Here is a 27,231-nt window from a genome sequence, read left to right on the forward strand (position 1 = left end):
CACTGATGAACCCAAACTTAAACCTTTTCCAGCTTGGAAATAATTTCTAGAGTTCCATTATCAGAGTCTTAAAGATCCCAAGTATCCTCAATACCCAGGTTCTAATCCCACTTCATCCATTTAGTATCTATATGATCCTAAGTAAGTCAACCTCACTGGACCTCCATTTCTACATCTATAAAAATAAGGGAGTTGTACTCAATAGCTTCTAAAATTCCTTCTAGTTTTAAGCCTATAATTTTATGGTTTATACTGCAATGAAGCAAATATTTAGTACCTCTGAAGAATATAACCAAAGAGAATCATAACTTGCTTCCACCTTAGATCAGACTCCTTGCTAACATTGAAAAAGAAAACTCCCAAGGCTCCTTTATTCCTAAATTTGAAATGATTCTTCTAAGCCAGTCCATCCATGTGGAATGATCCTACAGAGAGCAGGAAGACCAATGAAAAGATCTTGGTTCTTTCAGGCCACTAGATTCCACTAGGGATATTCCTTCCTAGAATGCACTAGGTAGCATTTTTTATGTACAGCATTTAAGCATCTTTTATTTATGCATTAATGTATTCACTCATCCTTCCAATGCGTAAAAGCCTATAACAGGTCTAAGAGAGAGACAAAGTTGAATAAGAACTGGTTCTGGCCTTAGGGAGCTTGAAATTATATTTTCCAAAATGAAATTAATTCCCTTTAACTGGTGGAATTAGAGGACTTGGAACTGAAAGAAGTCCTAAATTTAGATATTCTCTAGTCCAAGCTTCTCATTTTACAAATAAGCATCATTAGGTCTAACCAGATTCAGGGATTTGTTCAAGGTCACATAGGTAATAAATTCATAAAGTCATAAGATCCTAGATCTAGAGTCAGAAGGAATCTTTTGGTCTATCTACATTTTGGCCCTTTCTATATAGTCTACCATCCAAAGACACTGGCCTCCTTGCTATTCTTCCTACAAAATATACTCCATCTCCATATGCTGGCCATTTTTTCTGGCTATCCCTCATATCTGAGATGTTCTCCCTTATCTCTGCCTCCTAACTTCCCTGACTTCCTTCCTTCAAGTCCCAATTAAAATCTCACCTTTTAAAGAAGATTTTCTTAGATTTCTTTCATGCTAATGCATTTCCTTTGAGATTGTTTCAATTTTTTCCTTTTTATATGTTGTTTTCCCACATTTATTAGTACATTGTTTCATTAGATTATGAGGTCCTTGAGGAGAGAAGGTACTGGTTTTTTCTTTTGTTTTGTTCAGTTGTTTTAGTATTCCATTGCTTAGCACAATGCCTAGAACATAGTAGATACTTCATAATTGTGTCTTGACTAGTTCCATGCCCTCATTTTATGAATGAGGAGACTGAAGCCTAAATTGGTTATTGTTTGACTTTCATTCCTGAAAGTCCTCCCAGACCAGCTAAGTAACTTAACCAGTTACTTACTTAAGTTAGTTATTTAAGTTACAGGACAGAGCTTAGATTATGAATTATGAATTTGTGGCTCTAAGATTTTTTTCCTTACTGCATGCTCCTTATTTTTATTTGTTGGTTAGTTTTCTTTTTTCTTTTTCTTTTTCTTTGCTAGAAGGAATAGCTTGTCAGAAAAAGGCAGAGGAAAAAATCAGAAATGAAAGTGATATAAAAACAAAAGATAGTAATACAACTAAAAATTTTTTTTATAATCTTAAAGTGTTCCCCAGGATCAGGGATATGCTGAGTTAGATTGGACTAGTTTGGAAGAGTCAATAGCTAAATCTCAGTGTAAGCATTTATACCTCAGAAATTGGTAAAAAGCTACAATTCAGGGCTTGACATATTATTTATTGATTTGCTTCCTTAAGAAAGTGATGGAGAAAATAATAATAACACAAATTAAACTTAATAAGTAGGCTTTTTCCTACCTGGAGAGCTGCTTGTTAAAATATAATTTCAAGCTTCCTAAGGCCAGAACCAGCTTTTATTCAACTTTGTATCCCCTTCAGGTCTGTCATAGAATTGGATAATATTGGATGGTTGAATTGATACATTAATACATAAATAAAAGATGCTTAAATGCTGTACATAAAAATGCTACCTAGTACCTTCCAAGAAGGAATAATAGTGGTTTGAAAGAACAAGATCTCTTCATTGGTCTTCCTGCTCCCTGTAGGATCATTCCATTCATTACACATTTTATGGTATATTCAAGCATACTTGTTCATGTTCACACACTCTCATGTGTTGGGGATAAGACTATTCCATAGTCAACCCTCTATCCATTGTATCATGCTACCTCTCAACATTGAGCACTGCCTTCTCTCTTTGCCCTATTTTGACTGATTATGCCTTGTGCCTCATACAGCTGTCAAGAAGAAATATTACTTTTCTTCTAGGATATTATTTCTTAAGTATCCTCTTCCTTATTTTTCTTAACTATTGACTGTCTATCGAAGGAGTGGGTTGATTCATTGGAAGTGTGCATAAAGGATATTTGCGAACACATCAAAGAATGGCTTTCATAGGCCAGTCCACCCATGCTTTATGCCACTGACAATGATTGCTTCATATCAGAGAATGCACAGCAAAACAAAAGAAGACAAGAGAGGAATGGAAAATAAAATAAGGATTTAGAGGTAAATGGAGCTCCAAAGATAAAAACGACTTATTTCTCCATTTTATTATTTATCCCAGATAGATGAGGCAATTTTCCCAAGGACATATAAGAAAATAAGTGTCAGGTCCATGATTAAAAGCTTGTGTCTTATAACTCCAAATTGATTGTCATTGCATCTCAATAGAGCACAGTAGAGAGTCAGAAAGTAGGACCATGGAGAGTGCCCAGAGGCTGGGGTGCCCATGTTCTTATGAAGCAGAGATTTAAAAACACTAGTTTAGGAACATTAGGAGGTATGTCACAGTGGGCAGGTGGTCAAGTGGTTAGAATACTATACTTGGAATCAAGAAGACATGAATTCAAATCTTGCCTAAGACACATGTATAATGTCCTTGGGCTTCAGTTTCTTCATATATAAAATGGAGATAATAGTAGCACCTACTGTGCTATCTGTGGTAAAGATAAAAGGAAGTTAGACATCTCGTTTGCAAATCTTGAGATGCTATATAAATATTAGCTATTATCATCACTCAGAGAATCAATCTTTTGATCGATCTGACACTGATTTTGCCTAGGGCAAGTTTCAGGATGTAAAATACATTGGGTCAGATGGAGTTGACCACAGGAACACAAGATCACAGATTTAGGGCTGAAGCAGACTTCAGAAGCAATCACTCCAACTCCTTCATTTTGCAGGGGAGGACATGCAGGCTCAAAAAGGGTAAATGATCTGTCCAGGACTCACAAATAGCAAATATCAGAAGTAAGATCATAAGGCTTTTCTTGTTTCCTGCTAGAGGCTCCTCCCCTCCTGGGAAAATGTAGAATTCCTTTTCCTTCATTCTCTACCCCATTGTCATACTGATAAGATGGGACAGTTGCTGGCAGTTTCTCCCGAGAGGATCTCTTTCCCTGAAGCTCTTTTGCTCAACCATCAAACACAATGGCTTGGGTCTAGGCCAGAGATCAAAGAGCCCCATGCTAATGGTATTGATCATGCTACTGAACAGCCGACTTATAAAACTCTCTGTCAGAGAAAGAAGGCTGAAGAAGCTGTGATAACCTTCTAGACCTCATCTGAAACACAAATTCCTAGCCTTAGGTGATTCCTCCAGTGCAAGGCAAATGAGAGGAAGCGCCATAATGTAAGAGATAGAGGATCAGACTGAGTTGAGCTGCAGGGAAGATCTGAGTCCAAATCTTGACTTCTATATGCATCAGCTATGTGACCACTGAACTTCTCTTGGCTTTAGTTCCCTACCTCCATCAGTCTCATTTGTCCCATCTGTAAAATGGGATGATAATAGTACCTACCTCAGCTAGATCATCGTGAGGATCAAAGGAATTATATAAAAACTTTATAAAGGTCAGCAATTATGTTCCATAGGACTTCTAGTTAGGAATCATAGTAAGACAGTATGATCTTGCAGAAAGGGTTAAACTTGGAATCTATTCTAACTTCTGTCATGAGTGAACTGTGTGGTGGTAGGTAAATCATTTGCTTTCCCTGGGCTTCAGCTTTCTCATCTACAAAGTGTGGGGACTGGTCTAAAATTCAAGGGTTTCTCATCTCTTTTTTTTGTCCTGGACTTCCTGGACAGTCTAGTAAAGTCTATGGTCCTCTTCTCAGAATAACACTTTTAAAACATAAAATAAAAACATAGGATTACAAAAGAAACCAAAGATTAGTGAAAGTAAAGATACTACTTTTCTACATCCAAGTTCACGAATGCTGGTTATTCATGAATTCCAGGTTGAAAATCCTTAGCCTAAATGGTCTTTATGATCCTTTCTAGCCCCAATATTCTGATTTCTTAATATCATGAGGAATTCAAATGCTTTTTTTTTCCTATTCCTTCTTTCTCCAATGTATTCTCCTATGGAATCTGGAATTTTGAGACTGGAAGTAACTTCTATGAATTATTTAATCCATCCTTTAGATAGATTATACTTTTCAAAACCCATTAGAGGAACAATTTCCATATCTCCTTAAAGAATCCACACTAATATTAAGAAACTTGATATAAAACCTGCCTCACACTTATTATCTGTGTGATACTAGGCAAGTCACTTAGCCTCAGTTTGCTCCTCTGTAAAATTGGGATACTAGTAACACATCTCACAAGGTTGTCATGAAGACCAAATGAAATAATGTCTATGAAATGCTTTTTAAACAAAGAGCTATATAAACGCTGGCTATTATTTTTCATTATTATGCAAGAGCCAATTTCCATTTTTACATGATAATAAAAGAAGAAGAGTCCCAGATAACATGTGCCTACTTCTTTTCCATCCTTCTTCTCCTTGTACATGACCTTAGAAATAGCTTTCTGCTGCTTGGCTGAGAAACAATTTATCCCTGGGAAGTAAGTACAAGAGAATGTTTGTTTCATTTATTTTACTAACCATGCATTTCCATGGAGCACTATGCTTTGACAAAGGCCATCAAAAATTTGATAAATGTTTTGTGATGTACTTAGTGATAAGGCTCTTTGTAGGGAATACCAAGAATGGATTAAAGGATCTCAGTTTCTTTTCCTTGCAGAAAAAGTCTGAGCTTTCTTCCTGTGCAGACAGATATATTTTAGAGTTATATAGCTCACTCAGGATCCTAGGTTCTGGTTCACAGGTCACTGGCAGGGGGCCTGAGATTGCAAGAAGATCAGTATCATGATTTTGGTATGATTCCTTTGGATATGATAAACAGGCACTACTTTTAACATTTTTATCCTGATTTGTGATTTCTTTGGTGTCCTGGGCTCCCCATTAAAGAACCTTCTTCTAGAAATAATGAACTAACCTCTGCTCTATCACATAAATCTTTTTTAAAAAATGCTTGTAGCATTTTAGAAGGTTAAATGATTTGCCCAGGATGACATAGACAATTTGGATTGAAGAGAGAACTTGAACACGGCTCATCCTAACTCTGCACACTGTTCATTAGCTACTATTTTACATTCTTCTGTATATATTAATAAGACTTGAAATTTATAGGGTTATTTGAAAAGAGGAAAGCCCACTAAAACCAAACTCTAGATATATCTGTATTGTTTTGTTCTAAAAGGTTTTTTCTTTAATGAGTACATTGATAGAAATTGCTTTCCCATTCTACAAGAGTTAGATATAAGAGGGAGATAATCCTAGACTTTCCATAGCTATCTAGCAAAAGAAAAGAAGTTTTAAATCTATTATGAGGAAGAAATAAATCATATTTGTGAGACTGGATTAGATTGGATACCCAAGCCATTCCTGCTCATGAACTCCATGTTTCTGGACATTTATGTCTATTTGCATGCCAGTATTTGTTTTGGTGGGCCACTTGGGAGTTTAAGTGGATGTCTATAATGGGGGTGTCACTTGGAGAGGAACAGGTATGATGATTTAAAGGATTTTAAAGAGATAGTTTTCACATATTAGAACAGGAGAGGATACTTTCCCACCCTCTTTTTGATAGTACAAATCACATACACTGTGGTCCCTTAGTCATTCAGAGTGACTATTACATGGATTAGGATTAGAGAATGAATTATACAGGATTATTCCCTGTACCAATATAGAATTTTACTAATGTAAATAGAATCTTGAATGTGTAGGATTCAAACCCAATCCCTACCCCAGAAGGACAGAGATTGCAGTTTTACTCCATTGTCTATGCTTTTTCAACTTTCTCTTTTCCCAATATATCTAGCTTTCATTTTCCAAGAAGACCGACTCACTGGTTCCAGGAAAAGGATACTCCCTTCTTTGCTTTTTTCCTGAACGTTCTCCATTCCAGGTAGAGCTGATGCGACACGTCGGAATAGCTGGAAATTAGGGATAGGGATTAAGGGAGAAACACAACATGAAAGGCATCAGAATGAATGCTGTCTTTTCCTCCCTCCCTCCCTCCCCCTGCCTTCCTCATGGTGTTTTCCATCCACTTTCTGGGAGATGTAGCTTTTCACAGCAGTGTGGGAGATTGGTAGCCAGGGACAACGAGAGGCTTGTCATGGAAATGGGAAACTTGAGAATAAAGAGGGTTATGGTTGCTGAGGTCCATACAAGGGCTGACTCTGTAGTCAGGAAAAAGAATTTGGCAAGACCAGACTCTCCTTCTCAAAGAGACTGTAAATCCCAGGAATAGGGAACTAAAAGTCTGTCCTATGTACTGAGGTATTAAATGTGAGTCAGATGCATTGTTATCACAAAGCCTAGTCATGTCTAGAAATATGCATAAACCATATTATCATGTAATTATAGCATGCTAATTGAGTGTGTGTGCATGTATGTTCAGGAACATCTCTAGACCTCAATGTACTGCAAAACTGAATAATGAAAGAACAGGAATCAGGAAGGGCACACAGGAGTTCCAGTAGGTACCAGAAACATCTTTACTTATTGAAAATTTAAAACAATAACAACTAGGAGGTATTGATACTCATATAATGATACAAAAGGTTCCTGTTCTCTTTCTGGGGATTTGTGGAATATAACACAATAGGATTTTGAAAGACAGCATGGTACAATTAATAGAAAGCTAGCCTTGGAGTATGGAACATTGAAATCCAAATCCTGCCTGTGACACATACTACCTGTGGGACTGTGACCAAATCACTAACCTTTATAATACCTCCAACCAATTTTGCAGGGTTGGAATTATAGGTCAGTTGCTGATCTGTCCTAGTGATGAAATTTTCCACTTTACAAGTTCCTTACCCTGATGGAATCCCAACTTTTGATTTCCCCCAAATCACAGGATTTAGAGCTGGGGGGGACCTGAAGCTGGTATTCTTATCCAACTTCTTTAATTTGAGATTCAATACTTTAAAAAAATACTAGGCTGTCTTGCTAGATTAGATCATGGGGTGTATAGGAATGAGTCTTGAACTAGGAGCCAGAAAATCTGCTTCTGGTACTGGCTCCACCTCTTACTACCTATATGACCTTCACTGGGTCACTTAAGAGGTTTCAGAACTTCAACGTCCTTGGCTGTTAAAAGGACACAGCAATACATTAACTTATCACACAAGGGATTTCTAAGTACTGAATGAGATCATAGGATCATAGATTTAGAGCTGAAAGGAATATAGGAAGCCACCTGGCCCAAACAGCTCATTTTGCAGATTAAGCAACAGAGTTCTGAGAGTTTATGACTTGCCCCAAGTCACAGTGACAATAAATAACAAAAAATCAGGATTTGAACCCAGTCCTTCAACTCCAAACTCAGCACTTATGACTAAACTATGCTGCTGTCTCTATAGTTTAACCAAACAAAATAAAATTTAGAAACTTCTTTAAGGGGGAACAATTTTTCATTTCATTGTCCTCTTCTCCCTGGTTTCTAGGATTGAGACTTGTACATAGTAGGTACTTAATGACTAAAAAAATTAATACTAAATTGAATTAAGGAAACTGGTATAGATGTTGTTTAAGGTTCCTTTTACCTCTAATGAGTTAACCAGGCTTAGTGTAGTTTATAATAAATTCTTGAATATTAGGAAAGTCGTAAGATGTGGCAGCTGTCTATTTCTCTGGAGTTTCCTCAAAAAACTATTTTTTCTTTTAACAAAATAAATGGTCAGCCCTGGAGAAGTACATTTGGCCTCTAGTCTAAGTTTTCTTGGATTTACTTTTTTTTTTACTTAGTGAAGAAAACAGCCTTTTTTTTCAGCTTTGTCATTTGCTCACATAAATATTAATTTGTTAGCAAATGCTCACACTTCCTTTTTAACAATGTCGCTGTTGCATATGGTAAACAATCCTAACTTTATTTGTTTGATATGATAGTTGCCTGAGATATAGTAAGAGTTTAATTGCTAGACTAGATTCATAGAGCTGAGAGGAAGCTGAGAAGTTCTCTTATCCAAAGCTTCACTGAATTGATGAAGGGGACCATGAAACTAAAAGACATAAAACCCTATGAACTCTCAGGATGTTTTTAAATGTTTAAAATAAAATACATGAAACTACAAAGGAAATCAACCATATTGAAATATAATTATCAGATTAAAAAAAAACAATCCACTAAGTTTACAGGACTAAAATTAAGAATCCTCCAATTCCCCATCCCCTAACCTCCTTCCCTCAGATATAGATAAGATAACTGATGTTCATTTTTGAGAAACAACTAGAAGCTGCAAATGTAGTTAGGAACCAGTATCTTTATTATGAATATTTATTATGCCAAGGTTCAGCTCCTGTGTTTAAGAGGACTCTTCTGTATGTTCTGGGAGCTGATATTTTAAATGGCATTTTTCCATTTAAGAAAATGGAGTGATTCTGTTTCTTGACATGATTTATTGTTTCAAAGAGAAGCAGATACTGTTGGAAACTAATGGAAATTATTGACTCCGGGCATACTGCGAAATCATTTGCATAACTGCCAGCACAGAGATGCACAAGTTTTATATTCACACCCATTCTCTTCCTCTCCACCTCCCCCCCACTACCATCACTGAACAAAATGAAATGTAATGGAGATAAGTATAAAGTCTTACAATTGGGTTCAAAAAATAAACTTCACAAGTACAAGATGAAGGAAAATCTAGCTAGAAATAGTTGGTTTGAAAAAGATCTGGGGGAATTTAATGGATTACAAGCTCAATATGAGATTCAACGGTGTATTGCACAGATCACCCTTCCAAAAAAATATTATTTTAGGCCTCATTTAGGAAGGCATAACTTCTAAGAATAAGTAGGTGATAGTCATCCTGTACTCAGCCAGACTGCATCTGACATATTGATTGTCTAGTTCTGGCTACAACATTTTAGGAAGGATACTGGTAAGGTAAAGAGTATCCAGAGAAAGATGGTAGAGGTCTTTGAGATTATGTCATATGAAGACTGACTCAGGGAAGTGGTTCTATTCAATGGAGGAAGGAAAATTTAGGGAGACATGATCAGCTGGCTCAGTGTGAAGACGTAACAAAACTATTTTGATTGTCCTTAAAAAACAAAAAGAGAATCTTCTCTATTGGTTCCTTTCCTATCTGTAGTTTTAAAATAACTTCCTTGAAACATAAATGTTCAATGTGAGTACTTATTGTGAAATGCCTTGTAAACACTTCTATAAAGGAGCTGCAAACCAATGTCAATTGCACCAAGAAGTCCTAAAGTACAGGATTTTGTTATCCATTACCAGGGTGAAAACAGCATGGGGGAGTAGAAGAGGAACTAAAATAAGTCAGATCAAACAAGATCCAATCCTGGTTCTGACAGTTATTCCCTATCTGATCTTGAATGAGGGAATGTTATTTCTAGCTCTCAGTTTGCTTTTTCTATAAATGAAGGATTGGACTTTGGTTCTTTTAGTTTTAGGAGCTGATATTTTAAATGGTATGTTTCCACTTCAGAAAATGAATGTTCTGCTGGACACATGACAATGTTTTGTTTTTTGAATTCTATTTTCCTATTCTTTCTTTTTCTGTTTCGTTTTTTCTTATTTTGTATTTAGTTTTAAATAAATAAGAATAAATACATTTTTTTAAAAAATGGAATAATTCTGTATCTTGAGATACAGAGGTTCCTTCAACACTAATATTCTGTGATTTTATAATATTGCTATCATGACAGTGGTATAGTGTGGTATATCTGGCTTCAATCTAAGTTCAGATTTTTATGTTGGGCCTCAGTTTCATCATCTGTAAAAGGAATTTGGACTAAGTGACTTGTAACATTCCTTCTAGCTTTGTATCTATGATTTGATGAATCAAAAAGGAATTGAGTCTGGTGACATTATTAGAAAGAACAGTTTTAATAGGTATACTGTGAAATAGGATACAGTAAGTACAAAGTGAGTGTTTGGACCATCCAGTGACAAAGAAAGCTCCTTCTTCTTTTTTCTAATGCATCAATTTAAACCTCTTTTGAGCTGTTAAAGGAACTCAACACTCAGTGAAATATCTGGAAGTGCAGTTAGGATGAGCAATTTTATCTAATGGCCTTAAGGCTATTTGTTAAATATGGACTGAAGAAGGACCCTAAGTACTATCTAAAAATAGGATGCTGTCTTCTGGAAAAGCATCATAGAAGCTCAGAATTGGAATACAGTCCAACTAGGGGCCATCTAGTCCAACTTATATCCAAGAAGAAATTTCTTTGACAACTACAACAACAAAAGCTCAGGGCTACTGAATCTCTTAAATCTTTTCCTCCAAGCTCTCAATATTTCTTTTTCCCCCCTCAGCATTTCAATAGTGCTCTCAAAGAGAGGTCTCAGAGCCTTGAACCCTGAATAACTGTCCCACTCCTATGAATCTATACCTTATATATTTAAATCACAATTTACTTGAATTCTGAATGGCAATGTCCTTTATTTCAATAGTATGATTCTTTTCCTCTTTCTGACAACTGTCCTTGAGGGCACTGTGTATATGAACAGAAGGTTCAAAGCTACCCTGAATGGTGACTTTTGTGACACTCACAAAAGCCTGCATTATTGGGCATGGGATTTTGCCATTAGTCACAAAATCACAGGATATGAAGTTGGAAGGGGCCTTTGAGATCCAGTTAAATTCCATAAATACATTACCAATAAAAAGTCTGTAAAATGCCACTGATGAAAGTATAACTTTATTTCACTTTTGGCTCTTATAGACTACCTTGGCTTTCAGTCCTAGAATTCAACCTCTCCATTGTTGAGAGGGTATAGAGAAATTTGACTCCTGGTTAGGGTTAGAATTAGGGTATATGGTTGGATTAGGATTAGGATATGCAGTTAAAGTTAGGATTAGCATTAGCAATTCGCTATGGTACTGCTCTAAATATTAGCCAGGCCAATTCTCTGTAGTATTCCCACACTATACCATCATAATACCTACCTCCCCACCTTTGTTTCCATACCCACTCCTATTTACTTTTCATCCATATCTTGCTAAATATTTTTTGAGGTTTAAGTAGACTTTCATCCTTTCAAGAAGTACCCTTTCCCCTTAACAGCTTCAACCCACAGGGATCCTTTTCTTTTACAAACTCCTTATCATGGAATATAGAGTTTGCACTACTCGTTTCAGTCATGTAGTTATATAATGTTTTGTATGGTTCTCTATCTTATGTGTATATGTTTCCCCATTGTGTTGGCTTGGCACAGTAAACAAGAGTGTTAGGTTTGGAGTGAGGAAAACCTGAATTCAAATGTCACTTTTGATACAAACTAGCCTATGTGCCTCAAAAATCCTACTAAGTTATAAATGGAGTTTAATCTGTGCCGATGATAGGTGTTAACAATTTGCAACTTTTCTATACTGATGAAATCATAGCTCCTTTATGTCTCTTCAATAGTTCTTCAGTGACAAGAAATTTAACTCATATTTCTTTGTTCCTACTCAAAGAATAGCATAGATTGAGTACTTAGGAGATAGTCATTCAATTGATTGGAATTGATTGACTTCTTCCTACCTTAGGAAAAAAAATTATTTCTAATAAATTTCTAATAAATTCTATCTTCCTTACAGCAAATAAAAATCACTAGGTCAACACCCCTTGAGAGTAAACTCTTGTCAACAGGATCATCTTCAAGCCCAAAGGACAAGTGAATAAAATGGGGTGGATGGAGATATGCCACTGCAATATGTATGTTACGGCTGACATCTGATATTAGCTGGAAGAGCTGTCTCATAACAGTTACACCTTTTATCCTGTGATTACCTTTTCTTTGAGCAACCTTGTAAGTTGGATTCATACCTTATATGGGTGATTTAGTTTATTTCTGTCATTTGACAGCACTTTTGTCTAACGTATGACATTAGTCCTATTAACCTTAACTGAGTTTTATATGTGGTCTAAGTGATTATATTGGAGCCATAGATGTCTTACCTGCTTTACATTGTATCCCGTCTTGGCACTGGTTTCAATAAACATGACACTCAGTTCTTTGGCGCGCTGTTCCCCTTCTTCAATTGTTATCTGCCTACAGACACCATAAGAAAGGGAAATCACATGTGGCCCACCACAGTTCCACAAACTGGGGGAAGAATTTGATGTTCCCAGTGGCTATGGAAGGAGATAATTAGAGTGGCAAGTAGCAAAATGGGCAGAGCAGATTGGATATCAATCAGGATTCTTTCATTAAACTAATGGGACAACATCAGCACCTTGGACAGTTATCCTAGTATTGTGAAGCATCTGTTTTATGAAGCCATTTTGTGCTACTCCATGAATGGAAGATAGTAATAAACTCCTAACCTTCATGCCATCTTTGCATGAGTTTCTTAGTGTCCACAGATTAATCTTTCCTGGTAATCTGATGGACATTTTCCATTTAAAAATTCATAGCATATTTCACAGTTTGCCGGTAAAGATGGGTGGGACTGTGATTTTAGGTGTTGGAGTTGAATAAATTTCATTTAGCTTAATTGACAAAAATTGGAGATTTTGGGGTGGGAATCTCTATGCTCCCAAGTAAATTTATTCAAATTGTATGCAAATTAGCATTCTACTTTGGAGTAAGATTTAGAACTCTTTCTTTATTTCTTCTTTCCTTCCTTCTTTCCTTCCTTCCTATCTTCCTATCTTCCTTCCTTCTTTCCTTCCTTCTTTCTTTCTTTCTTTCTTTCTTTCTTCCTTTCTTTCTTCCTTTCTTTCTTCCTTTCTTCCTTTCTTCCTTCCTTCCTTCCTTCCTTCCTTCCTTCCTTCCTTCCTTCCTTCCTTCCTTCCTTCCTTCCTTCCTTCCTTCCTTCCTTCCTTCCTTCCTTCCTTCCTTCCTTCCTTCTTTCTTTCTTTCTTTCTTTCTTTCTTTCTTTCTTTCTTTCTTTCTTTCTTTCTTTCTTTCTTTCTTCTTTCCTTCCTTCCTTCCTTCCTTCCTTCCTTCCTTCCTTCCTTCCTTCCTTCTTCCTTCCTTCCTTCCTTTTTTCTTTTTTAAAAATGCCTGTAGTGATATTGAGTTTTTCCCAGTAGAACCAATCCATTGCCTTACAGTTCTTTTTCTGCTGCTACCACATCCTCATTTTCTGACTTTTAAATACAGCTGCTGTTTTTATGAAACCCTAAGGAAAATGTACACTTGTGATCTCTTGTCAGAGAATGTAGAAACCCTACAATTTAATTCCATTCACAGTTCTCTCCTGGTTTATGGCACACAATTCTATGTTCACACCTGAGTAAGCATTGGTAATGAACATGTTGATTCTGCCTTGAACTAAAGTAAAAGTATCCTCTGAAATCCCCTAAGCTGGGATAGATTGGAAAAGGACTACAATTTTGTGTTTTGTAGAGTTAGAAACCTTTCTTTATTTTGAAGGCCTGTGACAGGCAGATGAGTCCAGAAATAAGGTTAGTCAGAAGTTGGAGAAATCCAATTTGGAACTTTTGGGGGAGCTATTTAGCCAATCTGGCAACAGAGAAATTAAGGATACAAGTTTTGGCTTTTACAGAATAAAGTTACTATTAGACTGCAAATGCTATGAGGTTTAAAACGTCTCTTATTTAAATTTTGTATCTCCTTCAATGTCCAGCATAGTGCTCTGCAAATGGCACAGTTGAATAAATAGCCGTTGAATGAATGGATTAAGTGAATGAAATCCATTATTTGAAGAATTAAACATACAATATATACAGAGCATTAAAGAACTCCTGGTTTTCTAGGAGTATAAGAAAATAAGGCTTAAGCTAAGTGTGAGCTTGAGTGATGCTCATATCTGAGAAGAGTTGATATGCAATAGCCTGGCATATATCAGTCCACACGTTGGGAAATGTGGGAAGGAATATGCCAAGTGGATAGAGTGCTGGCATCTATTAGCACCCCATTAAAAGTCTGAAAATATCCACAATAACTGCAATAAGGAGGAACACTTCAAATGCTCATGAAGCAGGAGCCTTAGGAATTCCCAAAACACCAATGTCCAGCCTTGATCCAGAAAATAAACTTATGCTCACAGCAGCCTCCCCTTTTTCCACTTAGTCATGTGTAGACATCAGGAGCTTTGATTCTGATTCATTTTAGGTGTGATTCCTGAGGTTTCAAGTTTAGGTTAAGTTTCTCTGCCTTTTGGAGCTTCTCCCCTTACTCTCTTACCTCTTATCTGCTAGGTCTGTTTTGTTGCCCACCAGCATGATGATAACATCACTTCCTCTTTCTGTCCTAACATCATCAATCCACTTGGAGGTCTGTTGGAAGGAGTTGAGATCTGAGGGTGGAAAGCAGAAACAGAACTGGAGATGAGTATGAAAGAAAGAAAGGAGGAGAAATATTTAAGGAAAGGAAACAAGAGAATAATATAAAAGAGAGACAGAAACGGAGATGAAGCATTTGAGATATAAAGATATTCCAGTAATAGAAGAAAGAATATGTCATTTTTCAACATGGATGAGAAAGAGAAAAGAAAGAACAGTATTAAACAGTACCATTAACCATTAACTACTAATAGTACATCTTAGATCCTTCCCGAGAACTAAACCTAGTTTACAATGTGGTGATAATAATGAAGTTACAATATAGCAATAAGATGAATTTACCATCCCACCAGCATGAATAAATTTAAGTCTCTTTCAGGGACACTTTGGGTACATTTTTCTGAAATGTTAGTGCATAATTTCACTTTGTCAGAAATGATTAATTTCTCTGGAAGTTATTTTTATTTAACGTTTGCTAGTGAATCACTATTTCTTTGCTTTTATAGACAAGTGATTTCATGGATCCAGATGTGATTATCCATATGATGACTGGGAGTATTGGCTGTTTTAGTAAGTTCCATATTGTGGGTCTTATTTTATTTCTTTGCAAGCTCAAATTTACCAAGAGACCTATTTCTAGTCTATTTGCTGTTCCTCATGTTACTTCATCTCCTCTCTCTGGGCATTTATACTGACAATCCCCCATACCTGGAATACCCTTCCTCCTTATCTCCACCTCACAGAACTCTTGGCTTTCTTTGAACCTCAGCTCAGGTGTCATCTGCTATAGGAAGGCCTTTTCTGGTTCTTCCAAGTTGCTGTTGCTTTCCTTTCTCTAGATTTTCTATATGTATCTTGTATGTCAATTTATGTATATGATATCTCTACCCATTTGAACTCATAAGCTTCTTAGAGGCAGGGACTGTTGTTTATTTTTTCTTTATAATTTCTTTATATTCTTAGGCTTAGCACAGTGTCTAGCACAGAGTAAGCACTTTATTGGCTGATTGACTAAATGTTGCAAAAAATAACTTGCTTCCAATTCCTTGGTGTTGGACTTTGGCAGCTGCTTTCTCTGCATCAGCACTGGTGGGTATTTTTGTCCAATGCCTTACATATTTCCATAAAGAAGGGAAATTCTAGCCTGTGTTCTTCCAGCCTTGACCTAGGTGCTGGCTTTCTTTTTTGTGCACTGTGTATCTTAGTTGCAGGAGCAGCTGCAGCCAGGAAAGGTCAGCTCTGTGTGCAGAAACAAAGCCCTTTTCCTTCCATACTCTCTTTCTCTCTTTACTTCATTTCCTTCCAGATTTACCTCAAGAAGAAAGCTTAATTCAGTGCAAAATAAAGCACCTGCCCACACTCAGTATTTCTATCATCTTCACAAACACCTGTAAAATTATCTATAACCATCTTTAACATAATGAGTCTTGGTAAATCACTTAGAGCAACAGAAAATTCCTCATGGAATTAGGATGAATAAACTCATCTAGGGTCTACCAAGAGTTCTTAACCATTTTTATGTTGTAGACCTGGCAGGCTAGTGAAACCTATGAACCTCTTCTCAAAATAATATTTTTAAATATATGAAATAAAGTACATGGAATTACAAAGAAAACCAATTCTATATAAATGCATTCATCAGTTAAAAAATGTTAATGAACCCTAGGTTAAGAATACAAACAAAATATACATATCCATGTTCATGCCCTGAGCATCCGAATATTTCTGAAAAATAATAGTACTAATTTTTTTTCATCTACTTCTACCTCTCCCTAATACATCATAAGCAATATGTAACCTGGGCAGATGTAGGAAATAAATTGCAATATGTGCTTGGTATTTAAATGCAGTCTCCAGACTCCTGCTGTTCAGCAAATGTACCAGGTGTTGCTGAGTGATCCCTAACACTGCCTTCTGCCAGGGTTCCATTCTTTGCAGAAACATAACTATGCAATGCCACAACGACTACATAAAAACCATGGTCACCCCTAGTTGTGGGAGGCAGAGAATTTAAATTTTCCCCTTCAACTATACAGCTAGAACACCATTTTGCCTGAAACACTGGCATGATATCTGTTTGGTAAAATCACCCATGCTGCACTCACTTGTGATGTCATACACCACCACTGCCACAGTGGAGTCACGGATGTAACTGGGGATTAGGCTGCGGAATCTCTCCTGGCCGGCAGTGTCCCAAAGTTGCAATCGAACCTGCCAAGGGGACAGAGACAAAAAAGGAGGGAGAAAAGGAGAAGAAGCAGAGATAATAGTATTAATTCTTTGTCTCCCCAGTGTCTAGCCCAGAATAGCCTAATCACATAATAGGGGCTCACTAAACTTCTGGTGGATTACTGGAAAGGGATTGCATAAAGCACAGCTGGCCTGGAAAGGGAATTATCAAAAGTATTATCACTTGTGGTAATACACTTTTGGGAGGGGGAGAAAGATCCCCCACTATTGCCACTGTGGCTGCTATAATAGCTACCACTTGTATTAACACCTTTAGGTCTGCAAAATACTTTACAATTACTATCCCATCTGATCTTAATAACCTTGTAAAAATGGGTATTTGTAAAAATGATATGACTGTACTCATTTTATAGATGAGTAAACTGAGGCAAAAAGGTTAAATGACTTGACTGGGTCCTTACAACTAATAGGTAAATGTCTAAGTCAAGATTTGAATTCAGATCTTCTGATTCTAAATTCCAAGCCCTATTCACTGTGACCATTCACTCACTATGCAAGGGCAGCAGAAGCTCAGTTCACCTCTTTTCCTCGCTTTAGTCGGTCTTAGGAGTCAGTGTGACTGTGTAATCTCATTAACTTGGACACAGACTCCTTTTTTCCTAGATTCTTCTGAATTAGGGAGAAAAATCATCTTAGTTCTGAAATCTGGCACTTACCGTACGATCCTCCAAATACATGGTTTTTGATAAGAAGTCAATCCCAATGGTGGCCTGTAAGAAGGTAAAGAAAGGAGCAAGGTGAAAAAGAGCAAAAGCTTTGAAAACCACCAGAGAACTAAATATTGGGCAAAGATTTAGTAATTATGAATGTGTTGAAGAAAAAAGGAGAAGGAGGAGGAGGAGGAGGAGGAGAAGGAGAAGAAGAAGGAGAAGAAGAAAGAAGAAGAGGAGGAGGAAGAGGAAGGAGGAGGGGGAAGAGGAGAAAATAGCAGCAGCATATTGTATAGAATAGACAGCAGTCTGAATCCCTCTTTTGCACCATGTGATCTTCATCTGATCATCTGATCCTTTAATATTAAATTTCCCCAACTAACAAGCATTTGTTTTCTCTTAACCCTTATCCTATTTCTGGGGAGGAAAAACAAAACAAAACAAAACTTGTAGTAAACATGCATAGTCAAGCAAAAGAAATTATCACATTGACCATATCCATGCCTCATTTTGCAATTTGAGTCTCTTACTCCTCTAGGATAGAGTTAGCTAATTATATCATTGATCCTCTTGAATCATGGTTGGACATTGTAGTGATCAGAGTTTCTAAAGTTTTTTAAAGGTTGTTTGCCTTTACCATATTGTTATTATTGTAAAAAAATATTCTCCTGGTTCTGCTCACTTCATTCTGCAGCATACAAGTCTTCCAAAGTTTTTCTAAAACCAATCTTTTTATCACTTCTCATAGCACAAAAATATTATATTATATTCAAATACCAAACTTATCCAATCATTCCTCAAGTGATAGGTATGCTCTTATTTTTTTGGTAATTTTCCATGACAAAAAGAGTTGCTAAAAACATAACTGTGCATGAGTCTTTTTCCTACTTATTTGATCTCTTTAGGAAACACAGGCCTAGTAATGGTATCACTAAGTCAAAGAATATCATCTTTCCAATTGCTTTGATGAATTCTCTTCTTAATGAACTGGAATTTATTCTCCCTGTCCCCAACAGAATAATAATAACATTATCAGCATCAATTAAAATGTCTTAGTTGTTCTCTGAGTATAGACACTGGACTGGGCAGTGTGACAGAGCAAAAAGGACTTGGTAGAAAACTTGGACTTTTCATCTTAGCTCTGCCATTTTTTAATCTGACATATCTAACATAATAGATTCCTAAAATTCCCCAAGCCTTAGATTTCCCATCTGTAAAATGGGACTAACAGCATGCACACAAGCATACACACACTCATAGAGTTTCGGTAAGTAAAATATCTTTTACAAATTGTAAAGTATTTATATAAATGAATTAATATTCCTACTTTCAAAGTATAGACACACACCTGTTATATTCTAAATGCAATGGCCCTAACTTGCAATGACATGAATTTATCCTACTCTGATACTACCTTTAAAAAAAAGTGGAACCAGTGACCTTTGTGACAAGTGAATCTCTTCCTCTATTCTCTTCCTTTTTTGGGACCTGAACAGAGAAGAGATACTAATATCTACAATTGATCTCTGGATCACTCCCTCTCAGTGTCCAAATTTTTCATCTAAAACCTATTGTGGTCAGTGGTAGAGGCCCAGTCTCAACCCAAGAAAGGGCATGTAGAGTCTTCTCATTGATCCCTGCCCACAGAACACTTCATATCATTCTTTTTCCTTTTCTTGGACTGATCTGAATTCCTGCATTCATCTGATCACAGGCACATATATATATAAAGCCATTTTATTTTATTTTATTTATTTATTTTTGCTGAGGCAATTGGAGTTAAGTGACTTGTCCAGGATCACACAACTAAAAGTGTTAAGTGTCTGAGACCAGATTTGAAATCAGTTCCTCCTGACTTCAGGACTGGTGCTGTATCCACCCAGCTGCCCCACCATTTTATTTTAATTAATCAAATTTATTATTTTTTCTAAAAGCTTTTTATTTTCAAAATATATGCATGGATAATTTTTCAACATTGACCCTTTCATAGCCTTGTGTTTCAGATTTTTCCCTCCTTCCCCCCACCCTCTTCCCAGATGGTAAGCAATCCAATCTATATTATACATGTTAAAATATATGTTAAATCCATATGTGTAACCATTTATACAATTCTCATGCTGCACAAGAAAAATCAGATCAAAAAGAAAAAAAATGAGTAAGAAAACAAAATGCAAGTGAACAACAAAAAGAGTGAGAATGTTATGTTGTGATCCACATTCAGTTCTCACAGTCCTTCCTCTAGGTTTAGATGGCTCTCTTCATCACAAGATCATTGGAAGTAAGCCATTTGATTTTTAAACAAAATTTTCTTCAAATGATAAATTGAGATGCACTAACATAAGGGGTCAGAAAACAATTATTCAACACAGAAAACAACTCTATCTTCATTATAAAGCAAGCATTATCAAAGTATCAATGGTGAATGACTTACCTAATAGTACAATAGAATGGAAGGAACATTAGCTTAGAGTCAAAGGACATAGGCTCAATCGTCACCAATGAAAATAACGGTCCACCTACATGACATGTAGCCTCAAAAAAGTCAGTATGCTTTCCTGGGCTTCAATTTTTCCAAAACTAGATGACCTGGACCAAGATCCCTTCCAGGTCTAGATTTATGGTAGAAACCAAAGCTTAACCAAGTGGGATGGTGACTCCTAATTGGCTCAAAGGCAAGTGGAAAAGGAATAAGCATTTATATGATATTTAATATGTGCATAATTACAAAAGCTCAAAAGAAACATGAGATGTGCAGATTCAGAGACATTTCGACTTCATATGAACTATTTGTACCCAACCTGTGGTAGAGCCTGGCAGCCACAGTTCGGACACACTATACCTTGACCCCAACATAGTAATATCATTTTAGATTTCTTTGAAAACAAAGGACAACAACCAACTACTCTGTCAGGCACCATGCAAAGTGCTCTACAAAATGTCTCCTTTTATCCTCACAGTAACTATGAGATAAGAGTTCTGTCATTATCTTTATTTTACAAATGAGTAAAATGAGGCAAACAGAAATTAAGTGACTTACCCAGAGTAAGAAAACTAGTAAGTGTCTGAGAATGGATTTAAATTCAGGTCTTCTTAAAAACTCTAGCCACCGTATCACTTTGCTGATTCAAGTTTGGCAAGTGTGTTTAACTGAACTCTTGAGTTCCACCCAAGATGCTAGAAGAGGTGGTCCAAAAACCCACGCTGAGCAATTCTTTGGGGGGTTCAGTCCAGTAATGGAGCAGATAATGAGGGGCCAACTCCTTTTCCTTGGCTCCTCATGGAAAAAAAATCAATGGAAAAATCAAGCAAGAAGATCTGACAGCTAGATTGATATGTGTGTTAGCAAGCTGAGCTCCAACTTCTATTACATACTTTTAATTAGTTGTCCTTTTATACTATTTACTTTTTCTCTTGTAAATAAATAAATAATAGCTAATGTTTATATAATGTTTTAATGTTTGAAAAGCACTTTACAAATATTTGATCCTATTGACAATTCTGAGAGATAGGTGCTGTTATTATTTTTATTTTACAGATAAGGAGACTAAGGGCACAAGGAGATTTACAAGTGTGTCTGGGGCAAGAAGAGAGTGTTTGTTGTTAGTGTTATTGTTCAGTCATGTCTGGCTTTTCATGCCCTCATTAGTGGTTTTCTTGGAGTGGTTTACTATTTCCTTCTCTGGTTTATTTTACAGTTGAGGAACTAGGCAAACAGGGTTAAGTGACTTACTCAGAGTTATAGAACTAGTAAGTGTCTGAGGCCAGATTTGAACTTGACTCTTCATAACTGCAGATTTGGTGCTCTATCCATTGGGCCACCTAGCTGCCCCATAAGAAAGAGTAGTAGTCTGTTAAGTGACAGAAACATTTCATAGTGGCAGTAGAATGGTGTGTTTAATGAGAAGTGTGTGGCAGAAAACTGCTTCAGCCCAGTCAAGCTGACATAAAGGATAAGGTTTCCAACAGGAAACTATTAGTCAAGACAGTTTTCCCCTTGGGAAGGGATAGAAAGTAGACCATATTTCCTGGGAACTGGAAAATGGTAGGCACAGAATTTCCCCAAAGGGAGTAATTCCATGGAAATGACAATCTAATAGCTTTAGCTCATCTCTGGTCAGTCAGAAGTCAGTAGAATTAGGTGATCTCTGAGAGCTGAAATTGTATTCATCCACAAATCTATGGATTGTTTTTATGTCTTCGACTACAGAGTGACAGTTTTAGGTATTTTGTCTCTCTGGCACAGGAGATTTTGCTCAGTCTGTTAGAATTCTCCCTTTTGTCCTACCCAGTCTTGTTCCTTTCCCCCAGAGATCTCTGAGGCATCTCTCTTCCTCTTTCATTTCTTGGTAGATGAATAGAGATGAAGACAATATATTGTTCTGAGTTTGCAAAAGAGCCCCGGAGAACCAAGTGCTATGACCTTTAAATCACACAGGCAGCATAGCCTAGTGGATAGGGAAGGTATTATTGGGGCCATGCTATGGTATTATTTTTTTTGGAAGTCAACCTGTGATTTCTTCTATGTAGGGAATTCTTGATATAGAATCACTGTGAATCAACAACACTCTAACTTGGATTTAAATCTTATTCACACATATACTAGTTGTATGATCCTGAGCAAGTTACTTTATCCCATGAAACCCTGGGTATTTCTCTAAAGATAATTTTTTTTCTTAATAGTATTTTATTTTCCAATTACATGTAAAGATAGTTTTCAACATTCGTTTTTGTAAGACATGTTTCAAATTTTTATCCCTCTCTCCCTTACCTCCCCCGCTCCAAGATAGCAGGCAATCTGATATAGGTTAAACATGGGCAATTAAAGATATAAATTGTATAAGAATGTCAGATCTCCATTGGCAGAGGAAAATTCCTCCTAAGTGACTAGCAGTCACTTAATAAATACTTATTGCTTGACTGATGGCCCTTTAGGAAGGACAAGAGACTTCTTCCACACCCTTATTTGTGGGCATTTTTTCTTTTTCTTAAATCTTGTGCCTTGTTCTCTATTCTTTATTCTGTAACCTTCTTTTTGTTTATTTTTTATTAAAGCCTTTAATTTTCTAAACATATGCATCCTTTTTCAGCATCCACTCTTTTTTAAATTTTTTTATTATTATTATAGATTTTTATTTACAAGATATATGCATGGGTAATTTTTCAGCATTCACAGTTGCAAATCCTTTTGTTCCAACTTTTTCCTTCTTTCCCCCCACCCCTTCCCCCAGATGGCAGGTTGACCAATACATGTTAAATATGTTAAAGTATAAGTTAAATACAATATATGTATACATGTTCAAACAGTTAATTTGCTGTATAAAAAGAATCAGACTTTGAAATAGTGTACAATTAACCTGTGAAGGAAATCAAAAATGCAGGTGGACAAAAATAGAGGGATTGGGAATTCTTCAGCATTCACTCTGGCAAAACCTTGTGTTCCAATTTTTTTCTCTCTCCCTTCCCCTTCCTCTCTCCCCTACATGGCAAGTATTCCAATATATGTTTAATATGTGCAAGTCTTCTTTACATATTTTCACAATTACCATGCTGCACAAGAAAAATCAGATCAAAAAGGAAAAAATGAGAAAGAAAACAAAATTCAAGCAAACAACAACAAAAAGTGAAAATACTATATTGTGATTCACATTCAGTTCCTACAATCCTCTTTGTGGTATAGATGGCTCTCCTTATCACAAGACCACTGGAATTAGCCTGAATCATCTCACTGTAGAAAAGAGTCACATCCATCAGAATTGATCATCATATAATTTTGCTGTTGCTCTCTAAGATACCACTACACACCTGTCAGATTGGCTAAGATGACAGGAAAAAATAATGATGATTTTTGGAGGGGATGTGGGAAAACTGGGACATTGATGCATTGTTGGTGGAGTTGTGAACGAATCCAACCATTCTGGAGAGCAGTTTGGAACTATGCTCAAAAAGTTATCAAACTGTGCATACCCTTTGATCCAGCAGTGTTACTACTGGGCTTATATCCCAAAGAGATCATAAAGAAGGGAAAGGGACCTGTATGTGCACGAATGTTTGTGGCAGCCCTCTTTGTAGTGGCCAGAAACTGGAAACTGAATGGATGCCCATCAGTTGGAGAATGGCTGAATAAATTGTGGTATATGAATATTATGGAATATTATTGTTCTATAAGAAATGATTGGCAGAATGATTTCAGAAAGGCCTGGAAAGACTTACACGAACTGATGCTGAGTGAAATGAGCAGGACCAGGAGATCATTATATACTTCAACAACAATACTATATGATGACCAGTTCTGATGGACCTGGACATCCTCAGCAACGAGATCAACCAAATCATTTCCAATGAAGCAGTAATGAACTGAACCAGCTAAGCCCAGAGAAAGAACTCTGGGAGATGACTAAGAACCATTACACTGAATTCCCAATCCCTATATTTATGCCCACCTGCATTTTTGATTTCCTTCACAAGCTAATTGTACAATATTTTAGAGTCTGATTCTTTTTGTACAGCAAAATAACGGTTTGGCCATGTATACTTATTGTGTATCTAATTTATATTTTAATATATTTAACATCTACTGGTCATCCCGCCATCTGGGGGAGGGGGTGGGGGAGTAAGAGGTGAAAAATTGGAACAAGAGGTTTGGCAATTGTTAATGCTGTAAAGTTACCCATGCATATAACCTGTAAATAAAAGGCTATTAAAATTTTTTTTGCTGTTGCTTTTGTATACTTCTATCTTCTCCTCCTCCTCTCAGTTTTTCTGATTCTCTTTTCCTGGGATTATAGTCACAAAACTGGCAGCTCCCAAAAGTTTGGCTAAGCCCAATATCACACAAGTGCATCCAGAGATCAGATGCCAAAAGAAACATTCAGAGGCTTTGGTCTTTAGTTTGTGTGCTGGCTATGAGCCTAAACCCACCCACCGAGTCAGCTTAAGATGAGGGGCAGAAAATGGTCTGAGGGATTTGGAAAGAAAGCAAGAAAACAACTTATTGTCAGTCCCCATCTAGTGATCCTTTAGGACATTAGTATATTTAAAGACATATAGGTCAGCCTCAGACACTTCTTTCCCAGACTATATAACCAGTGTTTGCTAGGGTAGTTATGAAGTGCAGGAGAAAACAAGCTGTGTTCATGGTTGGAAGAGCCCTGAATCCTGGCTGAACCCCTAGCCATCCATGTGACCTGGCCACCTCATTTCTCTAGTGTTCTGCTTTCTCATTTTTAAAATCAACAGTTTTGGAAAAGATGGCTGCTGAAGTCCCTTTCATCTCCATCTCTATGATCCTAAGATTTTTTTTGTGTGTCACAGTGGCCATCTCTAGGGTGGGATGTGGGAAGGGAAAAAAGGGGAAAAAAATTACATGATATCATATATTTAAAAAGAAAAGTAAATTGTACAAAATAGATTTGTAGTTTCATGTACAATCATCTTTTTTATTATGCTGTGTTATGGAAATGTTTGTTTTATTCTATAAATTAAAAATAAATAAAGTTTGAGAATATTCCCACTTTTCATCACTAGCTCTGTATGCTCATATAAATACATAATTTAGAACCAAACATAGTATAATACGCAAATGAGTAGAGTAGTGGATTTGGAGTGAGAAGACCTGAGTTCAAATTTGACCTCAGACATTTATTGTTGTTGTTCAGTCTTTTCAATTGTAGCTGATTCTCCATGGTCCCGTTTTGGGTTTTCTTGGCAAAGACACTGGAGATGTTTGTCATTTCCTTCTCTAGCTCATTTTACAGATTAGGAAACTGGACAGGATCACTGGATTAGGCTTCTTGATCTGGGCAAGTCATTTTGTCTCAGCTTTCTCATCTGTAAAATGGGAATAATAATGACTACTTCCCAGTGTTGCTGTGAAGTTCAAATTAGGTAATCTATATGATATGCTTTGCAAACCTTAAAGTGCTCCATAGACATTAGCTATCATCACTATTATTATTGTAATATGAATCTGACCATAAGGCAATATGATGGAGGGGAAAGAATACTGAACTTGAAAGGAGAGGGTTAAAAAAAACTGGGTTTCAAATTTTGGCTCAAAGACCTGAATCCAGGTCTTGGAGCTTCAAATTCAGTACTCCAAATCTACTGACTCATTTATTAGATGTGTGACTTTGGGCAAGTTGTTTAAGTTCTCCGAGTCACCTGTAAAATGGGGACAACATGGCTCGTATTATTTGTGTCATGGAGTCTGGGATGAAAAAGCTATATAAATATGATATTTATTATTATTGTTATTATGAGGAAGTGTAGTAGCTATGGAAGTGATTTCAGAGTCATGAAGAATTGAGTTCAAGTCTCTGATGCACAGAAATCATGTGATCAATGGTTATATGACAGATCAATTCATTCCACCTTTTTGGCAATTACCTAAGAACTGTATAAGAACAAACAGGGACTAGAATGCATTTAATTGAGGGAGTTCCCTACATAAATAAAACCACAAACATGAATCCCTTCCCTCACCCCAAATCTGAAAGTGAATTGAAGTTCCTACATGCTTCCAACTGGGATTCATGCAGCACCTTGTTCCCAAGGCATTTGAAGTATGCACTCAAAAGCTAAACAACAATTTCTGCTTCCCCCTCTCCTGCTTGCAATTCCTTAACTTCAGATGCCATCCCCAGACCCTACAGACCAGAAGGCCTGTTCCTTCAGTCCAAGTGCCAGCATGTGTTGGTGAATGTGAGAAGAAGCCCACATCCTGCCTGCCTTTTTATTCTGCTAATTCCATGGCTATTAGCCCACAATCTGTCAGCCTGATGATCTTAAGGGGAAGTTCATTTTCATTTTAAAAGAAAAATGTGCTAGCTCTTTATGGCTGGCCTAAGGATGGGAATGTTTTTGCAGGTCACTAGCTGGGTGCTTGGTAACAAGCTAAAGGATTCTATTCATTTAGTATCATCAACATCCCCAAATCACAGGGAACAAAAACTGCTTCCTGGAAACTGGGCCATGCAGCCTGGAGCTACAATCATTACTGGGAATGTCAGGGACATCATGGCTTGCTCAGAGATTTCACACTACAACTATTAAATCCTCTTCCTTGAAGATTGCAACTCCTCCATGATTTAACTATCAATTGGTCTGTTAACAAGCATTTATTAAAAACATATGAGTCAAGCACTGTTCTAATTTATAGAGTGGTTAGAAGAACAAAGGAAAAGAGAAAAGAAAAAAATCCCTGCCCTGAAGGAGCTTACATTCTTTTATTATTATTGTTATTATTATAGCTTCTTATTTACAAAACATATGCATGGGTAATTTTTCAGCATTGACCCTTGAAAAACCTTCTTTTCCAACTTTTCCCCTCCTTCCCCCATTCCCTCCCCTAGATGGCAGGTAGTTCAATACATGTTAAATATGTTAAAGTATATGTTAAATACAATACATGTATACATATTTATCCAGTTATCTTGCTAGGAGCTTACATTCTAATGGAAATGATGTCTCTACACTTGACTAGGGTGGTCCTCAGCTGTCACACACAGTCTATTTTCTGGGCTCTCCAGTTTGGTGGTGTGAGAAATACTGAGAAGTTAGGTTTCTACAGAAAGTTGTAACTTTCAAGGTAATGTAAGACACCACCTGAAAGTACCATTGACCAAAAGATTTCCAGAATGTGGGAAATTAAGGACGGTT

General features: G+C 36.7%; 1 protein-coding gene across 1 annotated transcript in view; it reads right to left on the bottom strand.

Moving 5' to 3' along the window:
- Positions 1 to 27,231, bottom strand: part of RAB6B (RAB6B, member RAS oncogene family) — a 171,503-nt gene that overhangs the window by 16,509 nt on the left and 127,763 nt on the right. Inside the window, exons 3-7 of the mRNA XM_003763687.2 lie at positions 17,581 to 17,634; positions 16,780 to 16,885; positions 14,577 to 14,688; positions 12,380 to 12,473; positions 6,324 to 6,390 (exon numbers count right to left, since the gene is read on the bottom strand). Coding sequence (XP_003763735.1) covers positions 6,324 to 6,390; positions 12,380 to 12,473; positions 14,577 to 14,688; positions 16,780 to 16,885; positions 17,581 to 17,634 — 433 coding nt within the window. The remainder of the gene's footprint in view (positions 1 to 6,323; positions 6,391 to 12,379; positions 12,474 to 14,576; positions 14,689 to 16,779; positions 16,886 to 17,580; positions 17,635 to 27,231) is intronic.

The sequence above is a fragment of the Sarcophilus harrisii genome, chromosome 3, assembly GCF_902635505.1.
Source record: "Sarcophilus harrisii chromosome 3, mSarHar1.11, whole genome shotgun sequence".
Taxonomy (NCBI): domain Eukaryota; kingdom Metazoa; phylum Chordata; class Mammalia; order Dasyuromorphia; family Dasyuridae; genus Sarcophilus; species Sarcophilus harrisii.